The 21,877-nt window shown below is 41.9% G+C and overlaps 1 protein-coding gene across 8 annotated transcripts in view; it reads right to left on the reverse strand.

The window, feature by feature from the left end:
- Positions 1-655: 655 nt before the first annotated feature.
- The window catches only part of ADCYAP1R1 (ADCYAP receptor type I), an 82,272-nt gene continuing 61,050 nt past the window's right edge, over positions 656-21,877 (reverse strand). For 2 of the 8 annotated variants that reach the window (XM_087946973.1, XM_087946974.1), the window contains 9 exons: positions 21,620-21,773; positions 20,814-20,874; positions 19,195-19,264; positions 17,575-17,666; positions 11,214-11,297; positions 9,120-9,249; positions 8,209-8,250; positions 5,624-5,829; positions 656-863 (listed from right to left, as the gene is read on the reverse strand). In XM_087946973.1, coding sequence (XP_087803099.1) covers positions 857-863; positions 5,624-5,829; positions 8,209-8,250; positions 9,120-9,249; positions 11,214-11,297; positions 17,575-17,666; positions 19,195-19,264; positions 20,814-20,874; positions 21,620-21,773 — 846 coding nt within the window. In that variant the 3' untranslated portion in view covers positions 656-856. Of the gene's footprint in view, positions 864-4,317; positions 5,830-8,208; positions 8,251-9,119; positions 9,250-11,213; positions 11,298-17,574; positions 17,667-19,194; positions 19,265-20,813; positions 20,875-21,619; positions 21,774-21,877 lie in introns of those variants that run through there. The other 6 variants (XM_087946975.1, XM_087946976.1, XM_087946980.1 and 3 more) reach the window with 6 other exon arrangements.

Below are 21,877 nucleotides of genomic sequence, written 5' to 3' on the forward strand. Positions count from 1 at the left end.
GCTGTAACAACATAATGTGAGATAATAACTCTAACAAACTCTGGGCGATATGGCAGAAAATGTATCCGCTTTCCCTTTTCTGAGTTCTTCTGAGTTCTGAGCACTGAGAAAATCATGAGCTTTGCATAAAACCGTGGATTAGAAAATTATGTTTCTATAGGACGATTTGTAAAAGCTGTGTGCAAAAGTGTAAGAAGAGGGAGAAAAAGCTTTTTTGGCATGTGTGTTTTTCTGATTGAAGTCGCCCAGTCTTGCTTTGATCATAATAAAACTAATTATCAGTTGCCTCGTGTTCAGAGTTTCATTGGATTTATCAGATTCTGAGCTGCTCCAAAAAATCCAAACAAATTCATGTAACAATCATGGCATTTCTTTTATGACTGACATGTTCGTTTAATTACCGCCACAATTTTTTGTTTTTGATAATTTTCCAACTGTTGTAATTATATTACAACTTACCATTGTAATGGGCAAGCTTCATTACAGTCATAACTCAAGGACTACCTGAGTTAGGAAAGTCTACAAAGTCAAGAGAAGATGAAGGCTGTTTTGTACAAGAAGAAAGGAGCACGTTTTTGAATTAAGTGGCTTAGAAATACAATCGACAGGTAGACAATATCTCTGTTTTGAGAATCATTTAAAAAAAAATTCAAGACTGTGTCACAACAAATATTTTATTCTCAATATCTTTGTTATAATTACACTTGCTTTTTTTTTTAATAACATAGATCCTCAAACTCCAAAAGATAGTTCACAGTGAAAAAAGAAGAAGAAGAAGAAGAAGAAACAGAGCACGGTTTCAACGCAAAAGAGATATTTACATCAGCTTTAGAAGCAAATCTTGGCCATTAGGTTTCTACCGCCTGACAAATGAAAAAAAAAGAAGAGATGCTTAACTCATTCATTTAGCAAATACATTCATTTTGTTGTACAATCAAGAGAAAACAAACGTAACAAAATAATTTTGTGCAGAAGAGCAACTGGGAACTTTTCCCACAACCACAAAATGTTGTAAAACTGGGATTCAAAAATATCAGTCCATAGGATCTCAAGTCAGTTACTCCAAAGTAAATCCACTTCCCCGGTGGGCTCGCTCTTAAAGCAATTTGGCACAGGTTTATTAATTACAGGTAGCACTCGACCTGCAACAGTTGATTTAGTGACCGTTCAAAATTACAACGGCACTGAAAAAAGTGACATGATCATTTTTCACACTTACCAACCATTGAAGCACCACCATGGACACTTACATGAACAAAATTTGGATGCTTGGCAATTGACTCATATTTATGATGGTTGCAACTTCCCAGGGGCATGTGATCCACTTTTGCAACCTTCTGACAAGCAAAGCCAATGGGGAAGCCAGATTCACTTAATGACCATATAACTCTCTTAACAACTGAAGCAATTCATTTAACAAATGTGGCAAGAAAGTTTATAAAATAGGGCAAAAGTCACTTAACAAATATCTTGCTTAACTGAGTCCATAAAATTGTATAAAATTACAAACTTGGGTCATCTTTGCCTGATGGTCCAGCTCTGTTGGGCATTTGAATGACAGAATATCAGAGTTGGAAGTTGGTGGGTTTCTAATGCAATCCCCTGCTCAAGCGTCATAAATTTTGGGCTCAATGGTAGTCGTAAGACGAGGAGTATGTAACCCTGTGACAATTGTCTACTGCTAGTAAGACCTTGGGAAGCTAATGGAATTTACTTGTGAGTCTACACCGTTTACTCTCAAGCAAGAGATGTAGATTTAAATTTGCTCTAAATCAAGATTTCTCTTTTAAGAGATCTCAGGAAGAACTTTTAGGAAACAGATATGCAATATGTAAATCCTTCCATCCATTCACTTTTTATTTTCCAATACAGATATAGTTCTTGACTTACGATCGCAACTGAGCCCAATATTTCCAAAGATAAGTAAGACAGCTAATTTGCCCCATTTTACAATCTTTCTTTGCCATGATGGTTAAGTGAACTACTGCAATTGTTAACTTAGTCACAGGGCGGTTAGCCGAATCCATTGACTTGGCTTATGAGAAGGTCGCAAAAGAGGATCACATGATCCCAGGACGTGGCAACCGTCATCACACGACCGGGGTGGTGGTGGGGAATTGTAGTGGTCACAAGCGTGAAACATGGTCCTAAGTCACTTTTTCAGTGCTGTGGTAACATTGAACAATCACTAAACAAATGGTTGTAAGTTGAGGTCTGCCTGTATTCATTGGATTTGTCCGTTTCCCCTTAATTTGTAACAAGTGTTTTAAAAGTATGATGTCTGTATTTCTTGCTACAATTTTAGGCAATTTAACTGAGGATCGTACCACAAAATTAGAAAGGACTTGGTTTCAATCTTTCCCAGAAATGGTCCTCCGTTTCTTGCTGTCCCACCACAGAAATTAAAATTAATTATTTTAATTTCAGGACCGTGGGGCCCTTGATGATCTCTGAAGGTTTTCTTTAAGACCTTTCATTCCCCAACTAGGTAAGATGGTTAGTGCTCTTTGTTTAACTATAGAAGTGGCTTGCCCTCTCAGTGTTAGTGATTTTCTCCTTAATAATCCTTTGATCAAAGTATTGTTTTCTGCTTGATCGTTTGTCTAGTGTTAATCTGGCTTTTCTTTCTGGGGGTCCTTGGTGCTCTCTAAAAGAAAGGAAGGGAGGGTGGAAAAATTAGGGGAAGGGAGGAACGAAGGGAGGGGAGGGGAAGGAAAGCAGGAAGGGGAGAAGGGAGGAAGGGAGGGAAGAGGAGGGGAGGAAAGATGGAAAGAAAGACAGAAGAGAAAGAAAAGAAAAGAAAAAAGAAAGAGGGGGAGGAGATGGAAAGGAAGGAATAGGGGAGGGGAGAAAGAGGAAGGAATGAAGGAAGGGAGGAAAGAAAGAGAGGTAAAGAAAGAGAGAGAGGGAGGAGAAGAAAGGAAGGGAAAAGGGAGGAGATGAGAGAGGAAGGAAGCAAAAGAAGGAAGGAAGAAAAGGGAAGGAAGGAAGGAAGAGAAGGAGGAAGGGATGGATGGATGGAGGAAGGAAGGAAGGAAGGAAGGAAGAAAGGAGATGCGCAACAGAGGAAGGAATGCAAATTATCAAGGCATTGGTACTGACAGTTTTGCCAAGGATAGCTCAGGACAATTTGGACCCAAACCTGTTCAGCATTCAAATCCTCTTTTACTACGGGTTCTACACCAAATATACAAGTGACTTTGAGTGCAAGCCAAACTAAAAACCTCATATGTAGCTTATATAAGAAGAGATAAACTGCTTCCAAGATAAACCTTGACGTTTACCCTGGAGAACCAAAGAATTACGTGACAATGGTTATATGCCATTTTATCCTGTCCTTCTTTACACAGGTAGTCCTTGACTCACAACAGTTCATTTAGTGACAGTTCGAAGTTACAACAGCCCTGAAAAAAATTGACTTACGACCGTTTTTCAAAGTTATGACCATTGCAGCATCCCCATGGTCACCTGACCAAAATTCGGACACTTGGCAACTGTCTTGCATTTATGACGGCTGCAGCATCCCAAGGTCATGCAATCCCCTTTTGCAACCTTCTGACAAACAAAGTCAGTGGGGAAGCCAGGTTCACTTAACAACCCGGTTACTAGCTTATCAGCTGCAGTGGCTCACTTAACAACTATGGCAAGAAAGGTCGTAAAATGGGGCAAAACTCACTTTAAAAATTTTTTTCACTTGGCCACAGAAATGTTGGGCTCAATTGTTGTCATAAGCCAAAGACTACTTGTAGTAGAAAGCACCCCAAAACTGCAGGGTGGAAGGAACAGGTGCCAAAACACTATTCAATGTATAAGAAGCATCTTAAACATCTCCCCTTTTCCGTTCCCAAAACCTTTTATTAAACAGAATTTCTTCCATTTCTCAGCTGCGATGAGCGTTTATTCCTTACCATTTTAACAAAATAGGATGTCTCCTCTTTAAGGTATGCACACACACACGCAAACACACACATATGGAGTCACACCGATTAAGAGGATCATGAAACGTGGAGGAGAGTCTCACACAGCCCACGAGACACCACAAAAGTCCTCTGGAGATGTCGCGCATCGCGCAGAGTCTCGCGGGGGAAAAAATAACAGACCTTGTTGGTAGAGTTTGGCTGAAGCAGCTGCCCATCAGAAGGGGCTCTGAGTCGAAAGTGAGGGTTAGAAGAGCCCCTTCTTCCTCCCAAGCCTTAACAAAATTGAGCATTTTTCCTGCCCTCTTTTTTAAAAACTAGTAATAATAATGGCTAATCGTAACCCCAGCTCTGCAAAATAGGGGGAAGGGAGGGACAGAGGGAGGAAGGATAGGGGGAGAGAAGGAAAAAGGGAGGGGGAGGAAGGAAGAGGAAAAGAAAGAAAAAAGAAGTGAAAAAAGAAAGGGAGGAAGGAAGGAAGGGGAGAAAGGAAGAGAAGGAGGGAAGGGGAGAGACAGGAAGAAAGGAAAAGAGAAAAACAAAAGGGAAAGAGAAAAAGAATAGGAAGAGAGAGAGAGGAAAGAAGGAAGAGAGGAAGGAAGGAAAAAAGGAAACAAAAAAAGGAAGGAAGGAGGAAGAAAGGGGAGGGGGCGTTCTTAAGACCCCCCAAATGAATCTCCTCCTCCGATTACATAACCCACCTGCCCTTTTGGGGTGAACCTTGCCTTGATAACACTCCCCCCCCACCTTTTAATAGCCAACCCAAATCCTCCCTTCGAAGTTCCTTCCCTCACCCTATTTTCTGTGAGTGGTTAGCCATGAAAGGGGTCGCCTGGGAAGTTTGGAATTAATCAGCACTTAATGTGGGGAAATGCATATATCTATATCCATATTAGTTCTATCTAAAAATAACAAAACAAGGAAAGAAAGAAAAAATAATCTGTCTCAAAAAATATAACTCTATGGTACCGAGATGGCCATTTTAGAAGATTCACAGCTTAACAAAACAAAAAAAACAACAAAAGAAATTCAGATCATTTCCCGAAAGAGGGAAAATCTGAGGCCCTCCACTTGTAGGGTTGGGGGTTTTCCATTTGAGGAAGGAGGTGGTTAAGGGATGACACGGTCTCTCAACCAATTCTGGTAGAGTTCATCTCTGTGACTGCAATGGCCACCACCATTGGGGGAAATGGGGGGTCACCCCTGGCTCAGTGTTTGCATGACGTTCTCGGTCCCAAAAGAGGATACCGATGGTCCAAGATGTTGGGATCAGAAGCATTTGGACATGAGACACGGGCAACGCAACCTCATGAGATGTTAACTCATGGCCCTCATCTTGGAGATCCCCAAAAAAGTTATCAATGGTACTAGGGAAACGAGGAATGAAACAATGGGAGGGTTTCAGTTCTTGGGTATATCGAGGTGCTTGTGGTATGGAGGGCCTCGTTCCCCTAGACGGAACATCTTTGTGGAGCTTCTCTTCCACCCATCAGAGATGACAAGCTTCAGAACCCCAGAAACTTCCCATCAAAGGGAGGTGGATTTGTTTGTTTGTTTGTTTGTTTTTAGAAAAAGGCAGACGGAAGTAACACCCCGAAAGCCATCATATTTAGGACTAAATATGGTCCTTTCGTGGTGTCCGAAGTAGGGTTCGTCATTCTTTCTCTCTTTGGGAGGGCGTGGTGGGACAAGGTGCGGGGTCTTACAGGCTCATGTGGCCAAATTCTCGGCATTGACGCTGGACATCCGAATCTGAGAGCTGCTCTTGCTCAAGATGGACAGTTGAGTCCCCCCGTTGACACCGCTGCTTGCCAGGGAGGGATGGCGGTGTTTGAAATCCACAGCAAAATAACGGTTGACTTTCCAGCTCCGCCATTTTCTCTTGATTTCGGATTGCACCTTGAGGGAGAAACTTTAAGAGGTCATTTTTAAAATGTACTCGGACGTCGGGGGGGAACAGGCTGCTCATACACACATTCAAAAGACAAGAAGAACAAGATGTCGGATTGTTGAGCTGGAGGTGTGCGCAAGGATCTAAGGGTAGAGGGGGCAGCTCTGTCAGAGCTCCTCAGGCTGGCCGAATCCCCACCCTCAAACTGGAGTGAACTGGGAAAGTAAGGGTTAATCTGTTGAAGAGAATATTTACAGTTCAGGGTTTAGCTGTTGGATTCTTGGTGCTCCCTGAATTTGGTGGTTTCCTTGGAGACATTTCATGACTCCACTAAGCAATATCATCAGTGCTAGAAGGGACTTGGATTTGGGAGGAGGAGGAGGAGTTGGCCTGTGTAGTCCTTGATGCTCTCTGAGCTTGGTTGTTTTCTTACAGACATTTCATGACCCAACTAGGTAACAACATCAGTGCTAGAAGGGACTTGGATTTGAGAGGAGGAGGAGGTCATCTGTGAGGCCCTTGATGCTAGCTTGGTTATTTTCTTACAGACATTTCATGACCCAACTAGGTAACATCACCAGTGCTCCTGTAAAAGCTAGAACTCCACTTCCTTCTATGACTGACCTAATACCTAACTGGGTCATGAAATGCCTGCAAGGAAACCACCCAGCTTGGAGAGCACCAAGGAACCAACAAGGAAGATTCGAAAATCTCCATGATGCACACGCACCAGGATCTACAAGAGTGTGGGCCAACCTTTGGTAGATGGAGGGCACAATTAAAGCGCCAACGCCTGCCCCATGGGTGCATCTGTACGAAGAATGGGGATGCCAGTGGAGGCCATTGAATGGCTTACCTCCTGCTGCATCCTTGACTCCATCAAGCCTACCACCCCAGATCCTTCGCAAACCTGAAATGATCTCCAAACCGTCCCTTCACCTGATCACCATGGCTCTGAAGTCTCTAGCAAGGATGAGGACCGAGTGAGGTTACAGGTAGTCCTCTACTTACAACATTGGTTTGGTGACCATTTGAACTTACAATGACCGAGGACGGTTTTTCACACTTACAACCGTTGCAGCATCCCCATGGTCATGTGATCAACATTCAGACGCCAGGCAGTTGACTCATATTTATAACGTTTGTGGTCATATGATCCCCTTTTACAACCTGATGCTCTAAGTCAATGGGGAAGCCAGATTGTCCCGGTTGTTAAATGAATCACTGCAGGGAGTAACATGGTTGTTAAGTGAACCTGGCTTCCCCATTGATTTTTCTTGTCAGAAGGTCACAAAAGGGGGTCACTTGACCCCAGGGACACTGCAACCATCATAAATAGGAGTCAGTTGCCAAGTGCCTGAATTTTGATCACATGATCATGGGGAAATTACAATGGTCGTAAGTGTGAAAAATGGTCATAAGTCACCTTTTTCAATGCCCTTGTAAATTTGAATGTCCACTAAATGACCTGCCGTGATTTGAGGACTAACCGTACTGACATTAGGAGAAATGTTAGCTTGAAATGGATTTTGTCTGTTATAGGTTTTTTTTAAAAAAAGCCTGGCCCTTTAAGAGGTGGTGGACTTCAACTCCCAGAATTCCCCAGCTACCATGCATCTCATTCCACACCCAGCTGGGGGTGGGTGGGTTCTTGCACAGGGCATGAATTCCCCCGCCACTCCTTTTTCCCTTGCGACAGGTAGTCCTCGACTTGCGACCACAATCAGGAGCAGAATTTCAAGGCAAAGATTCTGTTCAGTGAGTCACGACCAATTTTATGACCTTTTTTTTGCTATGGTTCAGGGGATCTTTGCAGTTGTTAAGTCAATCATGGGGTCATTAAGCGAATCCTGCTTCCCCATTGACTTTGTTGGAAGCCAGCTCGGAAAGTCGCAAATGGTGATCACGTGACACTGCAACTGTTGTAAGTACATGCCAGTTGCCAAGCCTCCAAATTTTGATCACATGATTGTGGGGATGTCCTCAACGCATGACCGCAATTGGGACAAAAGCTCCTCTTGATAAGTAAGGTGGTTGTTAAATGAATCATACCTGAATTTACAACCTTTCTGCCACAGTTGTTAAGCAAATCACTGTACTATTAAGTGAATCATGTGGTCACTAAGGGAATCCAGCTTCCCCCATTGGCAGTGCTTGTTGAAGAGTAGCAAATGGTGAGTAAATGGAATTATGAAAGTGTCCGAATTTTGATCTCATGACCATGGGAAATGCTGCAATGGTCATAAGTGTGAGGACTGGCCATAAGCCCCTCTTTTCAGCACCGTTGTCATTTCAAACAGTTGCTAAATGTAAGTCGAGGACTACCTGAAGTTGCAAAGCTAAAATTCCAAAGCACCAACAACATTTTTAAAATATATAATATATATATATATATCTTACCTCCCCATTCAAAAAGCAGTAGAGCACAGCAACCACAAAACCCTGAAATAGAAACAAAACAAATCGTTTTCGGGGATAGCGAAAACTGACAGCTATTTTCGTTGACGTGAACTCTACACTTAACAGAGATGTGTGGCAGGAAATATTCTCAACTGCATTTTCAAGCAACCCTGACCCGTCTTCTGTTCCTGCAGACACTAGGATAGGAGAATAACAGAATAACGGAAGGGGCCTTGGAGGTGTTCTAGTCCAACCCCGTATTCAAGCCCGTATACCAGGGCTGTCAAACTCGTGGCCCGCGGGGCGGATGCATCATGCACTGGCCACGCCTACCCATTTTAGCGAAGGGGGGGGAAAGTTGCAATATGTCATGTGATGACAGGGTGTTGTTGCGAGTTTGACACCCCTGCTCTGGCCCACTTCAGACAAATGGTTGTCCAATCTCTTCAGCCAATGGTTTTTCTCACTTAAAGAAATATTATTGGTTGAGGAAGGGGCCTGGATGGGCTGGGGGGATATAGATTTATAATGTAGACATGCAAAGGGACCAAGTTTTTATTAAAAACTTGGGGGAATACATCAGTGAGCAACCAGGAGACTGTGAAATGTTTTCTAGGATATGGGTATTGAAAACTACCAGGAGAATCTACTGAGATTCGCTGCCTCTTAGACCAATGTTTCTTGACCTTGGCAGCTTTAAGAGGGTTGTAATTTGACTCCCAGAATTCCCCAGCCAGCATGTCAACTAGGGGACCCTGGGTATTGAAGTCCACACATCTTTAAGTTGCTGAGGTTGAAAAACACCGGTTGACACAACCATCTGAAGCATTAATAACACCCCCACCATTCTTCCATGGGACGCTTGAAGGGAAAGAGAGAAAGAGAAAGCTATTGAGAACTACATAACCCACCTGGAAGGAGCCGAGTCCCAGTTCAAAAACCAAGCGCTCCCTTTTGCTGACGTTCTCTGGATAAAAGGCAAACACTGTGTAGTGAATCCCAAAGAGTGGGATGAGTAACAAAGTGGACCGGGCCAACCGCCTGTGGAGATAAACCAAACAACAAAAGTTACATGTCCTCATTTAGTCCAGGAGTACTTTTAATCTCCTATATATCACCAAGTGCTGGAAATAATTACCTTGGCTTTCCCATTTGATCTCAAGCACCCTATAATAACTGTGGGCTCCTCGGTGTTTTTTTGCAAACATTTCATGACCGAACTAGGTAACATCATCAGTGCTAAAAACTAGAACCCCACACCCTTCCAGCACTGATGAAATAGCCTAGTTGGGTCATGAAACATCTGCAAGAAAACAGCCACACTCCAAGAGAACCAAGGATACCACAGTTCAACCCTGAGCTACAAGTATCCCATTCCATTAATATCCCATAATGATAATCAACTTTTGGCTCCATCGCTTGTCTTTGCCTAGGACTAACTTTGATTTCACTTATTTTATTTTTATTTGACATTCAATTTATACGCTGCCCACCTTGCCATTCAATTGTGCCCAAAATTTCTGTTGTTAAATGAGATATTTGTTAAGTGACTTTTGCCTCGTTTTTACAACCTTCCTTCTCACAATTGCTCACTGAATCCCTGCAGTTGTTCAGCTAGCAACACAGTTGTTAAGTGAATCTGGCTTCCTCAATGACTTTGCTTGTCAGAAGGTCGCAAAAGGGGATCACGTGACCTTGGGATACGGCAACCGTCATGAATATGAACCAGTTGCTATTTTGTTCACATGACTGTGAGGATTCTGCAATCACTTCTTTCACTGCCATTGTAACTCTGAAGAGTCACTAAATTATTTGAAGCCTATAGTCCTCATCTTATGACCATACTGGAGCCCAGAATTACAGTCATGCTGGTCATTATACTGTACATGCACCACCAGCCAATTTTTTACGGTCGTTTTTGCAGCTCTTGTTAAGCAAAAACACGTTAAATGAACATGGTGTTCATTAAGTAAATCCATTGCCCACAATGGGGGGGGGGGTGCCAAAAAACATTTCTTGGCAAAAAAATATATATTGTAAATTCTGGTCAGGTGTCCATGGGACACTGTAAATGGTCATAAATGCAGAATTGTGCCCAAAACGTGATCACATGACCACAAGGGGAGGTGGCCATTGGAATTTTGAATCCCTAGCGGAAGGAATCCTGGGAAGTCCATCATAACTATGAATGGTCGCTAAGTGAATGGTCGCAGGTCAAGATTACCTGTATGTCCACATTCAGGAAAAGTAGAAATCAGACCTCACTTATTTTATGAGGAAAAATGAGCGTGGCTGTGTGGAAACGTGTAGATCTATCACTAAAAGATCACAACCAAAGGACCCTGTTGTGAAACTGGTATTGGTACAGTGACTTCAGGATACTGCAGGTGTAGGTTGGGGAAAGAGAAAGACACAACTGGACAAAAAGAGCAGTAATCTCTAGTACGGGGAGTCCTCGACTTACGACCACAACGGCGCCCAAAATTTCCATTGCTAAGCTGTTAAAAGTGAATTTTGCTTCATTTTACTAGCTTTCTTGCCACATTGGTCAAGGGGATCAATGCAGTTCTTAAGTGAGTAATCTGGTTGTTAAGTGAATACGGCTTCCCCATTGACTTCGCTTGTCAGAAAGTCGCAAAAGGGGATCACGTGACCCCAGGACACTGCCAAGCACCCGAAGTTTGATCGCATGGGGATGCTGCAACGGTTGCAAGTGTGAAAAACAGTCCTAAATCACTTTTTTTTCAATGCCGTTGTAACTTGGAACGGTTGCTAAATGGATGGTTGTAAGTCGAGGACTATCTGTATTTTAATTCCATGGATTGATACATTTCGATGCAGGACGTTCGTCTCCGACACGGTCAGCAACAAAAAGCACACAACGAAACAGACAGCATGCAGCGCCCCGATGTTATGTCAGCTGGCGCTTACAAAAACCGCACTCGACGTTTTAAGCGGCATGCGTCAAAAACACAGACATCGTTCACGGGATTCCGCACACTTACAGGGTGATGATGGATAGTTCAGCCATCCTGCAAGAATGCTGGTTAGTCCTCTCGGACTTACAGTAGCATTTCTGAACGCAGCTGCTGAGTGTGGGACGAGGTCAGCCAAAAAAGGAAAAAAACACAAAACAAAACACAAAATAAACAAAAAAAATTGCTTTTTCCCCTCCCCCTCTCCAGGTTCATCAGATCAAGGACAAGAAATCCATCGAATTTAAATATGGGATACCGAACCGCCACATCCTCCTCAAAAACCGATTGATTAATGAATCAATAAAGCTGATCAGCAGAATAGCCCGGAATTGAAAGCGATGCAGAAGGTGTGAGAAAAGCAAGGCAAGTAATGTTGTGTGGAGCCTACAACACAGGCACAATGTCAAGCGGATGGAACAGACAAGGATGGGAGGTGATAAAAGTATCCAGATCTTAAACAACAGGGGTGGGGGGGTGGGGAAATAGGAAGAAAAGTTATTCATTTATGGGATGCTGAAGTTTCAACTGTAACAGGTAGTCCTCGACTTACAACCATTCGTTTAGTGACCGTTCAAAATAACAACGGCAGTGGAAAAAAGTGACTTATGATAACTTTTCACAGTTACAACCTTTGCAGCATCGCCATGATCATTGTGATCGAAATTCAGATGCTTGGCAACCGGTTCATACTTATGACGGTTGCTGTGTCCCGAGGACACCTGATCCCCTTTTGCAACCTTCTGGCAAGCAAAGTCAATGGGGAAGCCGGATTCACTAAACAACCAGGGATACTAGCTTTTCGACTTGAGTGATTCGCTTAACAACTGTGGCAATAAATGTCGTAAAATGGGACAAAACTCACATAACAAATTCTCACTTAATAAAATGTCGGGCTCAGTTGTGGTCGTAAGTCAAGAACTACCTGTATTTATGACGGTTGCAGTTTTCCAGGGCCACATGATTGATCCCCCCTTTTTCAACCTTCTGACAAGCAATGTCAACATGGAAGCGAGATTCACTTAACAACCATGCAATGATTCATTTTACAAACTGTGGCAAGAAAAGGAAAAAAAATGGGGCAAAATTCACTTAGCCAATGTTTCTCTTAGCAACAGAAATTTTTTGGCTCAGTTGTGGTCATAAGTCGAGGACTACCTTCATTGCTGTTAAACATTGAAAGGAGGTCGTGGACGCAAATATAGGAATATTCCCAAATGTTCACGAAAACTCTGCGCGAGATTTAGGTTCAAGCAGCTCCAATGATGTCGGCCTTGCAATGTAGGCCAGACTGGAAGAACAACTAGATGAGGTAATTGTATTTTACAACTAGTCCTCGACGTTTGACCATTCTTTTAGCAACCATTCATAGTTACAATGACCCTGACTTAAGACCATAGTTCACACTTACATCAAAATCAAAATTCAAATACTTGGCTTCTGGTTCATATTTAGAGTATTTTGAAATTCCCCAGCTATGCTGGCTGGAAAATTCTGGGGGTAACTTGAAGCCCAGACGTCTTAAATTTGCCAAATTTAATTGGTGGGTAGGATGATGGCACAAAGTGGACACAAGATGCCAAGAAAATAATATTTTATTTTTATTTTTGCTGCTCAGGGAAATTTCAGTGTTTTAGCCTTGTTTTGGAGATGCATTGGGCTTTTCTGAAGGTTAAAACAAGATTGGATGGGTTTTTTTTTTGCCAAAGAATACCCAAATAATTCTATACTCTATATTCTGTAACTGTACTACTGAAATTTGATGAATTTGGCAACTGTAAAATGGCTCAGGGATATTTATTGCCCCTCCCCGTCTTAAATTTCCAGGTGTGGTGGAGATGCTGGGGCAAAACTGGGGATATCAATTTCAAATCAAAATTAACTTAACATTTAGGTGTGAGCCAGCAATGAGCTGCAGCTGCCAAAAAAGCCAATGTAGTCCTAGGTTATATCAACAGAAGGACAGCATAAGATCTTGAGAACTGATAGTACCACTTGATACTGGTAAGGCCGCACTTGGAATATTGCATCCAGTTTTGCTCACCGTGATATAAAAAAGATGTTGAGACTCTGGAAAGAGTAGAGCAACAAAGGGGACTGGAGGCTAAAACATATAAAGAAGAGTTGCAGGAATGGGGTCTGTCTAGCTTAATGAAAAGAAGGACTAGGGGCGACATTATAGCAATATTTGGGAGGCTGCCACAAAAAGAGGGGGTCAAGCTATTCTCCAAAGCACCAGAAGGCAGGACAAGAAGCAACGGGTGGAAACTGAACAAAGAGAGAAGAATGAAGAAGAAACTTCCTGACAATGAAAACAATTAATCAGCGAAACAGTTTGTCTCAGAACTTGTGGGTTCTCCAACACTGGAGGTTTTCAAGAAGAGACTGTACCACCATTTTCCTGGAATGGTATTGGGCCTCCTGCATGAGCAGGGTGTTGGATTCAGTGGTGAAATGCTACTGGTTCGGCCAATTTCGCCCAATTCAGCTGATTGGCATAGCAGAGCCTCAACTGGTGTTTGGAAAGCTGCACATGTGCGCGTTAGATGCACATGCATGAAGTGTGTGACCACTGAACCGGTAGGGAAACTGGTAGAATCCCACCACTGGTTGGATTAGAAAACCTCCAAGGTATTTTTTTTGTTATTCTGTTGTTATTCTGTTTTGGGTATTCCATCCCTGCAGCTCTTCAAGGAGAGATTGGAGGATCATTTGTCCAGAGTGGTATGTGGGGGGTTGGAGTAGAAGACCTCTAAGGTTCCTGACGTTTCTGTTAGTCTGTAATTTTGTAAAACATCTTTCATGGACCAGTTTCTCTAGCGACAAGCTTCTGCATTGCTCCAGATGATACCTTTCTACTTTCTTTGCTGCTATTGTTCATGCTTTTATTGCTGATGACAAACCATTAAATCTGACATTTAGAGGAAATAAGGCTCAGCACTTGCAACTCGCCCTAATGGAAATCGTCCATCAAAATATCAGGGACAGAAAAAACAAAGGCCAGCCATGCTTATAAAATATTGAATTAGGAATATATACACCGAACAGGAAGAAAAGAGTCATCAAACAAGTACAGGGAATCCTCGATTTACAACAGTTCAGTTAATAACTGTTTGAAGTTACACCAGCACTGAAAAAAAATGACCTAGGCCTCTATTTCATGCTAATGACTGTTATAGCATCCCCAGGGTCATGTGATCAAAATTCAGAGGCTTGGCAACTGACTCGTATTTATGACGGTTGCAATGTTCCAGGGTCATGTGATTCCCTCTTTGGTGACCTTCTGATAAGCAAAGTCAGTGAGGAAGCCAGGTTCACTTAAAAACCTTGCAACTAATTTAACAACTGCAGGGATTCACTTAACGACTGTGAGGGCAAAATTAACTTAACAAAATTAACTTAGCAATAGAAATTTGGGGTTCAATTGTTAAGTCGAGGGCCATCTGTACTGAAGTAACTGAAATGATACATTCTTATATTATTATGCCACGGTAGCCATTAATTCAGCATTCATAAAATCTCAAAACACTCTTTTTTAAAGTGGCCTGTTGATCTGAGTTGATAGTGTACCGCCTGGTTAGTTTTCACTTCTCTTCTGTTATTCTGAATAGTTCGAGTAATTGAAGGTTCATTTCTGGACCGGTTCTTTGACTTTCTTTTAATTAATTCCCGAGAATGAATTAACTGCAGTAGAATAGCAATTGAGGAAATGGTTCAATCATTTAGGATAAAGTGTTTAGCTGATTGGTATGCATTTTATTCCTAGAATCTCTGAAGGAGGCAGCTGTCTTTACTGGAAAAAAATCCTTCATCTAAAAATGTCTCATTTTGGGGGGGTGTCCTCAAGGAAATAAATGATTTGCAACAAAAATGGCCAGCCTCAAATTATCATATTTTAATCACATTATATGAAAATCTATTTATCTGGAGAAGGTTCTGATGCTGGGATGGAAGTGAACAGAACATCAGAATAACAGAGTTGGAAGGAGCCTTGGAGGTCTTCTAGTCCAACCCCCTGCTCAGGCAGGAAACCCTATATCATTTCAGACAAATGGTTGCCCAATCTCTTCTTAAAAACTTCTAGTGATGGAACACCAACTTCTGGAGGCAAGTAGTTCCACTGATTAATTGTTCTCGCTATTAGGAAATTTCTCCTCAGTTCTAAGTTGGTTCTATCCTTGACGTCCCAAAGGTGCTTCTTCAAGAGGCAACTGAACTTTGTTTTTCCTTGAAGATGTTCCACTTTTCACCCAATAAGCTTCTTCAATTCCCTTCTCTCTAGACATCTCTCCTTGATAAACTTCCACCATTACTTCTTATCCTGTCCTCAGCTGCCGTGGAGAATAGAAGAAGAAGAGGATGACCAGCAGAAAAGTGGATGAGCTTCCATGAGAAGACCCGAAGGACCAGGTTAGAGACAGGTGGTCATGAAGAAAATCTATTGTGTGATGATTAAGAGTTGACATCACCTTGATGCTTCAACTCAACCAACCAGTGAATCACCGTGAAGATCCATCAGAAGTCCCTGATGTTTGGAAGGAGGAAAGGAAGGAGAAGAGGTTGACCAGCATCAAATTGGATGGGGGGACCATTAGAAGACTTGAAGGATCAGGTTGGAGACAGGTGGTCATGCAGAAAACCCCAAGAGTCAACATCAATCTGATGCTTCAATTCAACCAACCAATGAATCAATGCAAAGATTCATCTCACTTGAGAAGTCCATAATGGTTAGAAGGGAAGAAGGAAAGAGAAGAAGAAGATGACCAGCAACAAGGTGGATGGACACAGCAGTGGCCTCTGCACTCTTTTAAGACCTGAAGAACTGTGTTGTGAAGAGATGCTCCTGGAGAACAGCTATGAAGCTGCTGAGAGCCAATATTGACTTGATGGCTCACAAATCAATCAGATAAGAAACCAACTCTCGAAACTATTCTGAAACAGACGTGCAAAGTCATTGATGGGGACCTTCCATCGACAGTTGTGGCCACCAGGATGGAAGAAGAAAAAGAAGCAAGGCCTCATTCTGATATTCGATAAACCACTGGAAAGCTCCTTTCAGATGCATCTGAAGATAGAGGAGCAGTCAAAAAAACCAACATCATGACTTTGAAAATAGATACTTTGGACTCTTACATGAATCATGAATATTGTACAATCTCTTGGTCATCAAGCTCTTCTTACATGACCTCCCCAACTAGCAAACACTGAAGACATCAAGTACAGGTAGTCCTCGACTTACGACCACAATCGAACCGAAATTTCCTGTGGCTATGGGAGGCAATTCTTGAGTTTTGCTCCTTGTTATTATCTTTCTTGCCACAGTTAAGTAAATTACTGAAGTTGTTAAGTTAGTAACACGGTGGTTAATATCACTTCCCCCATTGACTTTGCTTGTCAGAAGGTCACAAAAGGGGAACCACATGACCCCAGGACCCTGCAACCATCATGTTGCCAGGAGTCTGGATTTTAATCACGAGACCACAGGAATACTTTAGCGGTTGTAAGTGTAAAAAATGGCCATGCCACTTTTTTCAGTGCCATTGTCACTTTGAATAGTCACTAAATGAATGGTTATAAGTCGAGGACTACAGGACTCACAAAGGCCACTGTCAACCAAAGAAGGAAAGGAAAACTTGGGGCCAGGGGTTTTAATTCCAAATGCTGCTCTTTCAATAAAAACTGCTTTCCTCACACCTCAAATTCTGTCATTTGATGCAAATTAAAAAGGAAGAATTTTCCTTCCCATAAGCAAGACGTGTAACCAACAATGTAAGGCACGATTGATGCTTGAAATTACTGTTTATTTTATTTATGGACTAAACAAAAATCTGGGTCCTTGGTGCTCTTTCAACTTGATTGTTTTCTTGTAAAAAATTCATGACCCAACCAGGTAATATCATCAGTGCTATAAAGAAATGAGATTTGCTCTCTCCTCTCCCTTCTTAGTACTGATGATGTTATCTAGTTGGGTCATGAAACGTCTGCAATAAAATAATAAACCCCACAATTCTCCTCTTTCTCCTCCTCTTTTCTTAAGAAACCCCACTTCCTTCTAGCACAGATATTATTATCCAGTTGGGTACTGAAATGTCTGCAAAAAAACTACCAAACTCAAAGAGCACCAAGGACCACCTCCTCCTCCTCCTCCTCCTCCTCCTCCTCCTCCTCTCTCCTCCCAAGCCCCATTCCCTTCTAGCATGGATGATGTTCCCTAGTTTGGTTATGTAATGTCAACAAGAATATTACCAAGCTCAGACAGCACCAAAAACCCACCAGTTTAAACCCAAGCTTCAAATATTCTCTTCTAAAGAATACTTGAATCCTTTATTTTTCCTATGGGTATCTCACAGATCAAAATTGTGGTGTTTTGAACATTTCTCAGTATACTTACAAGTAGATGCTGGATTCATTGCCTCCAATGTCTGGAGACTGGAGTTTCTGAACCAAGATAATGATGATCCCCACGAAAAGCAAAAAATTGATCTTTGAAGTGGGGGAAAAAAGAAGAAGAAATGGATCAGTCAATGATGAAGTAATTGCTGCCTTCCAATTAAAACAGCAAATTATTCTCTGTCCAGCAAACTCAATTTTTCTGCAATCCACTCTTTGAAAGCTGATGAAATAAAATGTCAGAATATCTGCAGCATCCTTAATGTACAAAACAATTATTGTTTTCTACATACAGGTAGTCCTTGACTTACAACAACCATTTGTTTAGTGACCATTCAAAGTTACAACGGCAGTGAAAAAGGGACTTACAAACAGTCCCCACAGTTACGACTGCTGCAGCATCCCCATGGGCACGAAATCAAAATTCGGGTATCTGGCAACTGACTCATATTTATGATGGTTGCAGTATCCCGAGGTCATGTGATCCCCTTTTGTGACCTTCTGACAAAGTCAATGGGGAAGCCAGATTCACTTAACAACCGTGTTGCTAATTTAAATGCAGCGATTTACTTAACAACCGTGACAACGAAGGTTATAAAATGGGGTAAATCTTATTTAACAACTTTCTCAGTAAGCAACAAAAATTTTGGGCCCAGTTGTGGTCATAAGTGGAGGACTACCTGTATTCCATGTCAGCATATTCAGTTTTCTCCTGCCTAATAGTCAAGAATTAAAAAGAAAATACTGTTTCAAAGACAGTGCCCGCTATCTACAATTTTTTGCAAACACCTCTAAGTTTTGCAATTAGTTGGGGCCCTACTAATCATAGAACTACATTCCAAAAAGTCATATTTAATTGATTATACTTCAATACGCAAATTAAGCCTGGTATAGTTCTTCCAATCATTTGTGCTGGTTTTTTTCTGAGATTAAAAAGGCCCATCTTGTCTCATGCATGGATGTGTCCAGTCTTATTTTCAGATACATCAAATTTAGAAGATGCATTTTCTAACAGAATAACCAAATAACAAATTTGGAATGGGCCTTGGAGGTCTAGTCTAACCCACTGCTCAAGCAGGAAACTGTGTCAGACAAATGGTTGTCCAATGTCTTCTTAAAAACCTCCAGTATTGGAGCATTCACAACAATACTGGAGGCATGTTTTTCTACTGATTCATTGTTCTCACTGTCAGGAAATTCCTCCTTAGTTCTTTCTCTCCTTGAGTAGTTTCCATCCATTATTTCTTCTCCTGCTTTTAGGTGCTTTGGAGAATAAACTGACCCCTTCTTCTCTATGAAAGCTCCTTAAATATGGGAAGAATGCTATCATGTCACCCCTGCTCCTTCTCTTCATTAAATTAGACAATGCTGGTTCCCACAATCATTCATTGTATGTTTCAGCCTCCAGACCTCTAATCATTTTCATTGTTCTTCTTTGCATACTTTCTAGGGTCTCAACATCTTTTTTGGATTGTGGTGACCAGAACTGGATGCAGTATTCCAAGTGTGATCTTACCAGTGTGGTATAAAGTCACACCGTAGGTTTTAACCTTACTTAAGTGTGGATTCATGCTGAGCTGTGGCCAATGGCTGGACCATCCTCACATCCTAATGGACTTACCATTATGGACGCCACAACTGGACCTTTGATTACCCACCATAAAGCAGTGTTGTCATTCATGTCCCAACAGCTGATGGGAAAAGAAGAAAGGAAATTAAGAGGACCTAGGAATTAAAATTGCCCGCCCCAAAGAAATACAGATAGTCCTTGACTTACAACCATTCATTTCGTGATTGTTCAAAGTTACAATGGCCCTGAAAAAAAGTGATTTATGAGCAGTCCTTGCACTTAGGATGGTTACAGCATCCCCATGGTCAAGAGATCAAAATTTGTGTGCTTGGCAACTGCGTGTATTTGTGATTGTGATTTGTGTGTATTTGTGATTTGTGATGGAGCCTCGGTGGCGCAGTGGTTAGAGTGCAGTACTGCAAGCTACTCTACTCCCACTGCAATTTGGCAGATCGAATCCCACCAGGCTCCAGGTTGACTCAGCCTTCCCTCCTTCCGAGGTGGGTAAAATGAGGACTCAGATTGTTGGGGGCAAGAGGCTGACTCTGAAAACCATTTTGAGAGGGATATAAAGCACTATAAAGCAGTATATAAGTCTTAAGTGCTATTGCTATTGTAACATCCTGGGGTCATGTGATCACCATTTGTGACCTCCCAGCTTCCCACAAACAAAGTCAATGGTGGAAGCCAGATTTGCTTAACAGCCCTGTGATTCATTTAACAACCATGGCAAAAAAGATGGTAAAATCGAATAACATAAAATGACTTAAGAACTGCCTTGCTTAGCAATAGAAATTCTGGTGTTAGTTGTGGCTGTAAGTTGAGGACTACCTGTATTTCTTAAAGGAAACATAACCTTTATTCTTCGAAGGATCACCTGATTCTTGGATACAGTATGAACTAAATTCTAATGCTTTTAATATTAATTAAAACTCAGTTAATTCAAAATATAGATTTTATGGATTCCTTTCCTACTCATCTATTTTATGCATCTGCTTCCTGGCTTCATAAGTCACTTTGAAAAAGCAAAGTAATCACTCAGCAATGGTATCCAGATTACACATTACAGATGGTCCTCAATTTACAACAGGTCGCTTAGCGACTATTCAAAGTTACGTCCTCCCTAAAGCTACCTATCAGCTGGTTTCAAAGTTACAACACCCAGCCTCTATGGTCACAGGATCACATTTTGGATAGTTAGCAATCAGTCCACATTTATGGCTATTTGCAATCATGTGACCTCCATTTATGGCATTTTTTTTTTGCAGAAACCGGTGTTAATTTCAATTTCTAGAAAAAAAAACATTGGGTATAATGGATTCACTTAATGATCATTCCTTTCACTTAATGATTATTCAAAAAACTGTGCTGCTTCATGACTGATGAGTGTTTCCACTTACAACCATAATTCCAAATTCAATTATGTTCATAATTCAAGGACTACCTGTATTCTTTATCTCTCTTTCTTACATACAAAGATACATACACACAGAGACACCATGTTGACTCCACAATGGAGAGATTAACAAAGATACCACAATCATTTGATTAACCAGAGTTGATGGGAATCGTACAATCCTGATGTCCCCAAAGCCTGAAGGACAGTGTGCAAAACTCTGCCAGGGGTGACCCGCAACAATGCCAAGGAAGGGGTGTGCCATGCCACCTACCCAATATCATCGAAGTGAAGCCGAAGGACCGCCCAGACTGTGACACAAATGGTTGGAGTTCCTGGAGGAGGGAAGAAGAAAGTTTGATGGAGCCTGGGACAATTGGAAATTTCCCAATCAAAAATGGAATTTAGGTCGGCATTCACTGGCCTAATAACAATCATGGTTGTTATTATTATTTACATACAGTTGACCAGATAGATTTGACTGGATTTGCTTCTGTGGAGTAAAGGATCTACCATAGCTATAGATAATGTAATGGCTAGCACAGGTAATAGATTTTTAATAACTGCCTTGCTTAGCTATGGAAATTCTGGTCCCAGTTGTGGCCATACATTGAGGACTACCTGTACAATAATGAATGAATCTGCAATCCTCACTCAGTTCTAGCACTGATAATGTAACCTAGTTGGGTCATGAAATATTTGCTCAGAACACCCTGAGGACCCCACAATCCTCCTCTTCTCTCCCTTCTAGCACTGATGATGTTACCTAGTTGGGTTATGAAAGGTCTGTAAGAAAACCACCAAGCTCAGAAAGCACCAAGGATCCCTTAATCTTCCTCCTCCTCCTCCTCCTCCTCCTCCTCCTCCTCCTCCTCCTCCTCCTCCTCCTCCTCCTCCTCCTCCGTCTCCTCCTCCTCCTCCCCCTGACCCTCCTCCTCCTCTCTGCAAATCTTCTTCCTTCTAGCACCAATGGTGTTTCCTAGTTGATTTATGAAACATCTGCAAGGAACACCAAGCTCAGAGAGCACCCAACAGCTCGACCCTGAGCTACATGTATCCTCTTCTCCTAGGAGCACTTACCCCAGCCAATGATAGTGTACCAGTAGAAATATCTCCTCTCTGGAAAGAAGGTTTCCACAAGTAACGTAAAGAGGTACAGCCCCTCAATGAAAAGCCAGAAATAGTTGGACATCACACAGTAGTGGAAGAAGACCATCACTGCCTTGCATTCCACCTGTGGAGGACAACCACCATTTTAGCTTTTCCCTCAGATGAATAACTGCCATCTCCATCCGCTAGACCAGAGGTCTCCAAACTTGGGGGCTTTAAGACTTCCTC

Source organism: Notechis scutatus, chromosome Z (assembly GCF_049901735.1).
Source record: "Notechis scutatus isolate UNSWTSFEM ecotype Mainland chromosome Z, rNotScu1.2, whole genome shotgun sequence".
In the NCBI taxonomy this organism is placed as follows: domain Eukaryota; kingdom Metazoa; phylum Chordata; class Lepidosauria; order Squamata; family Elapidae; genus Notechis; species Notechis scutatus.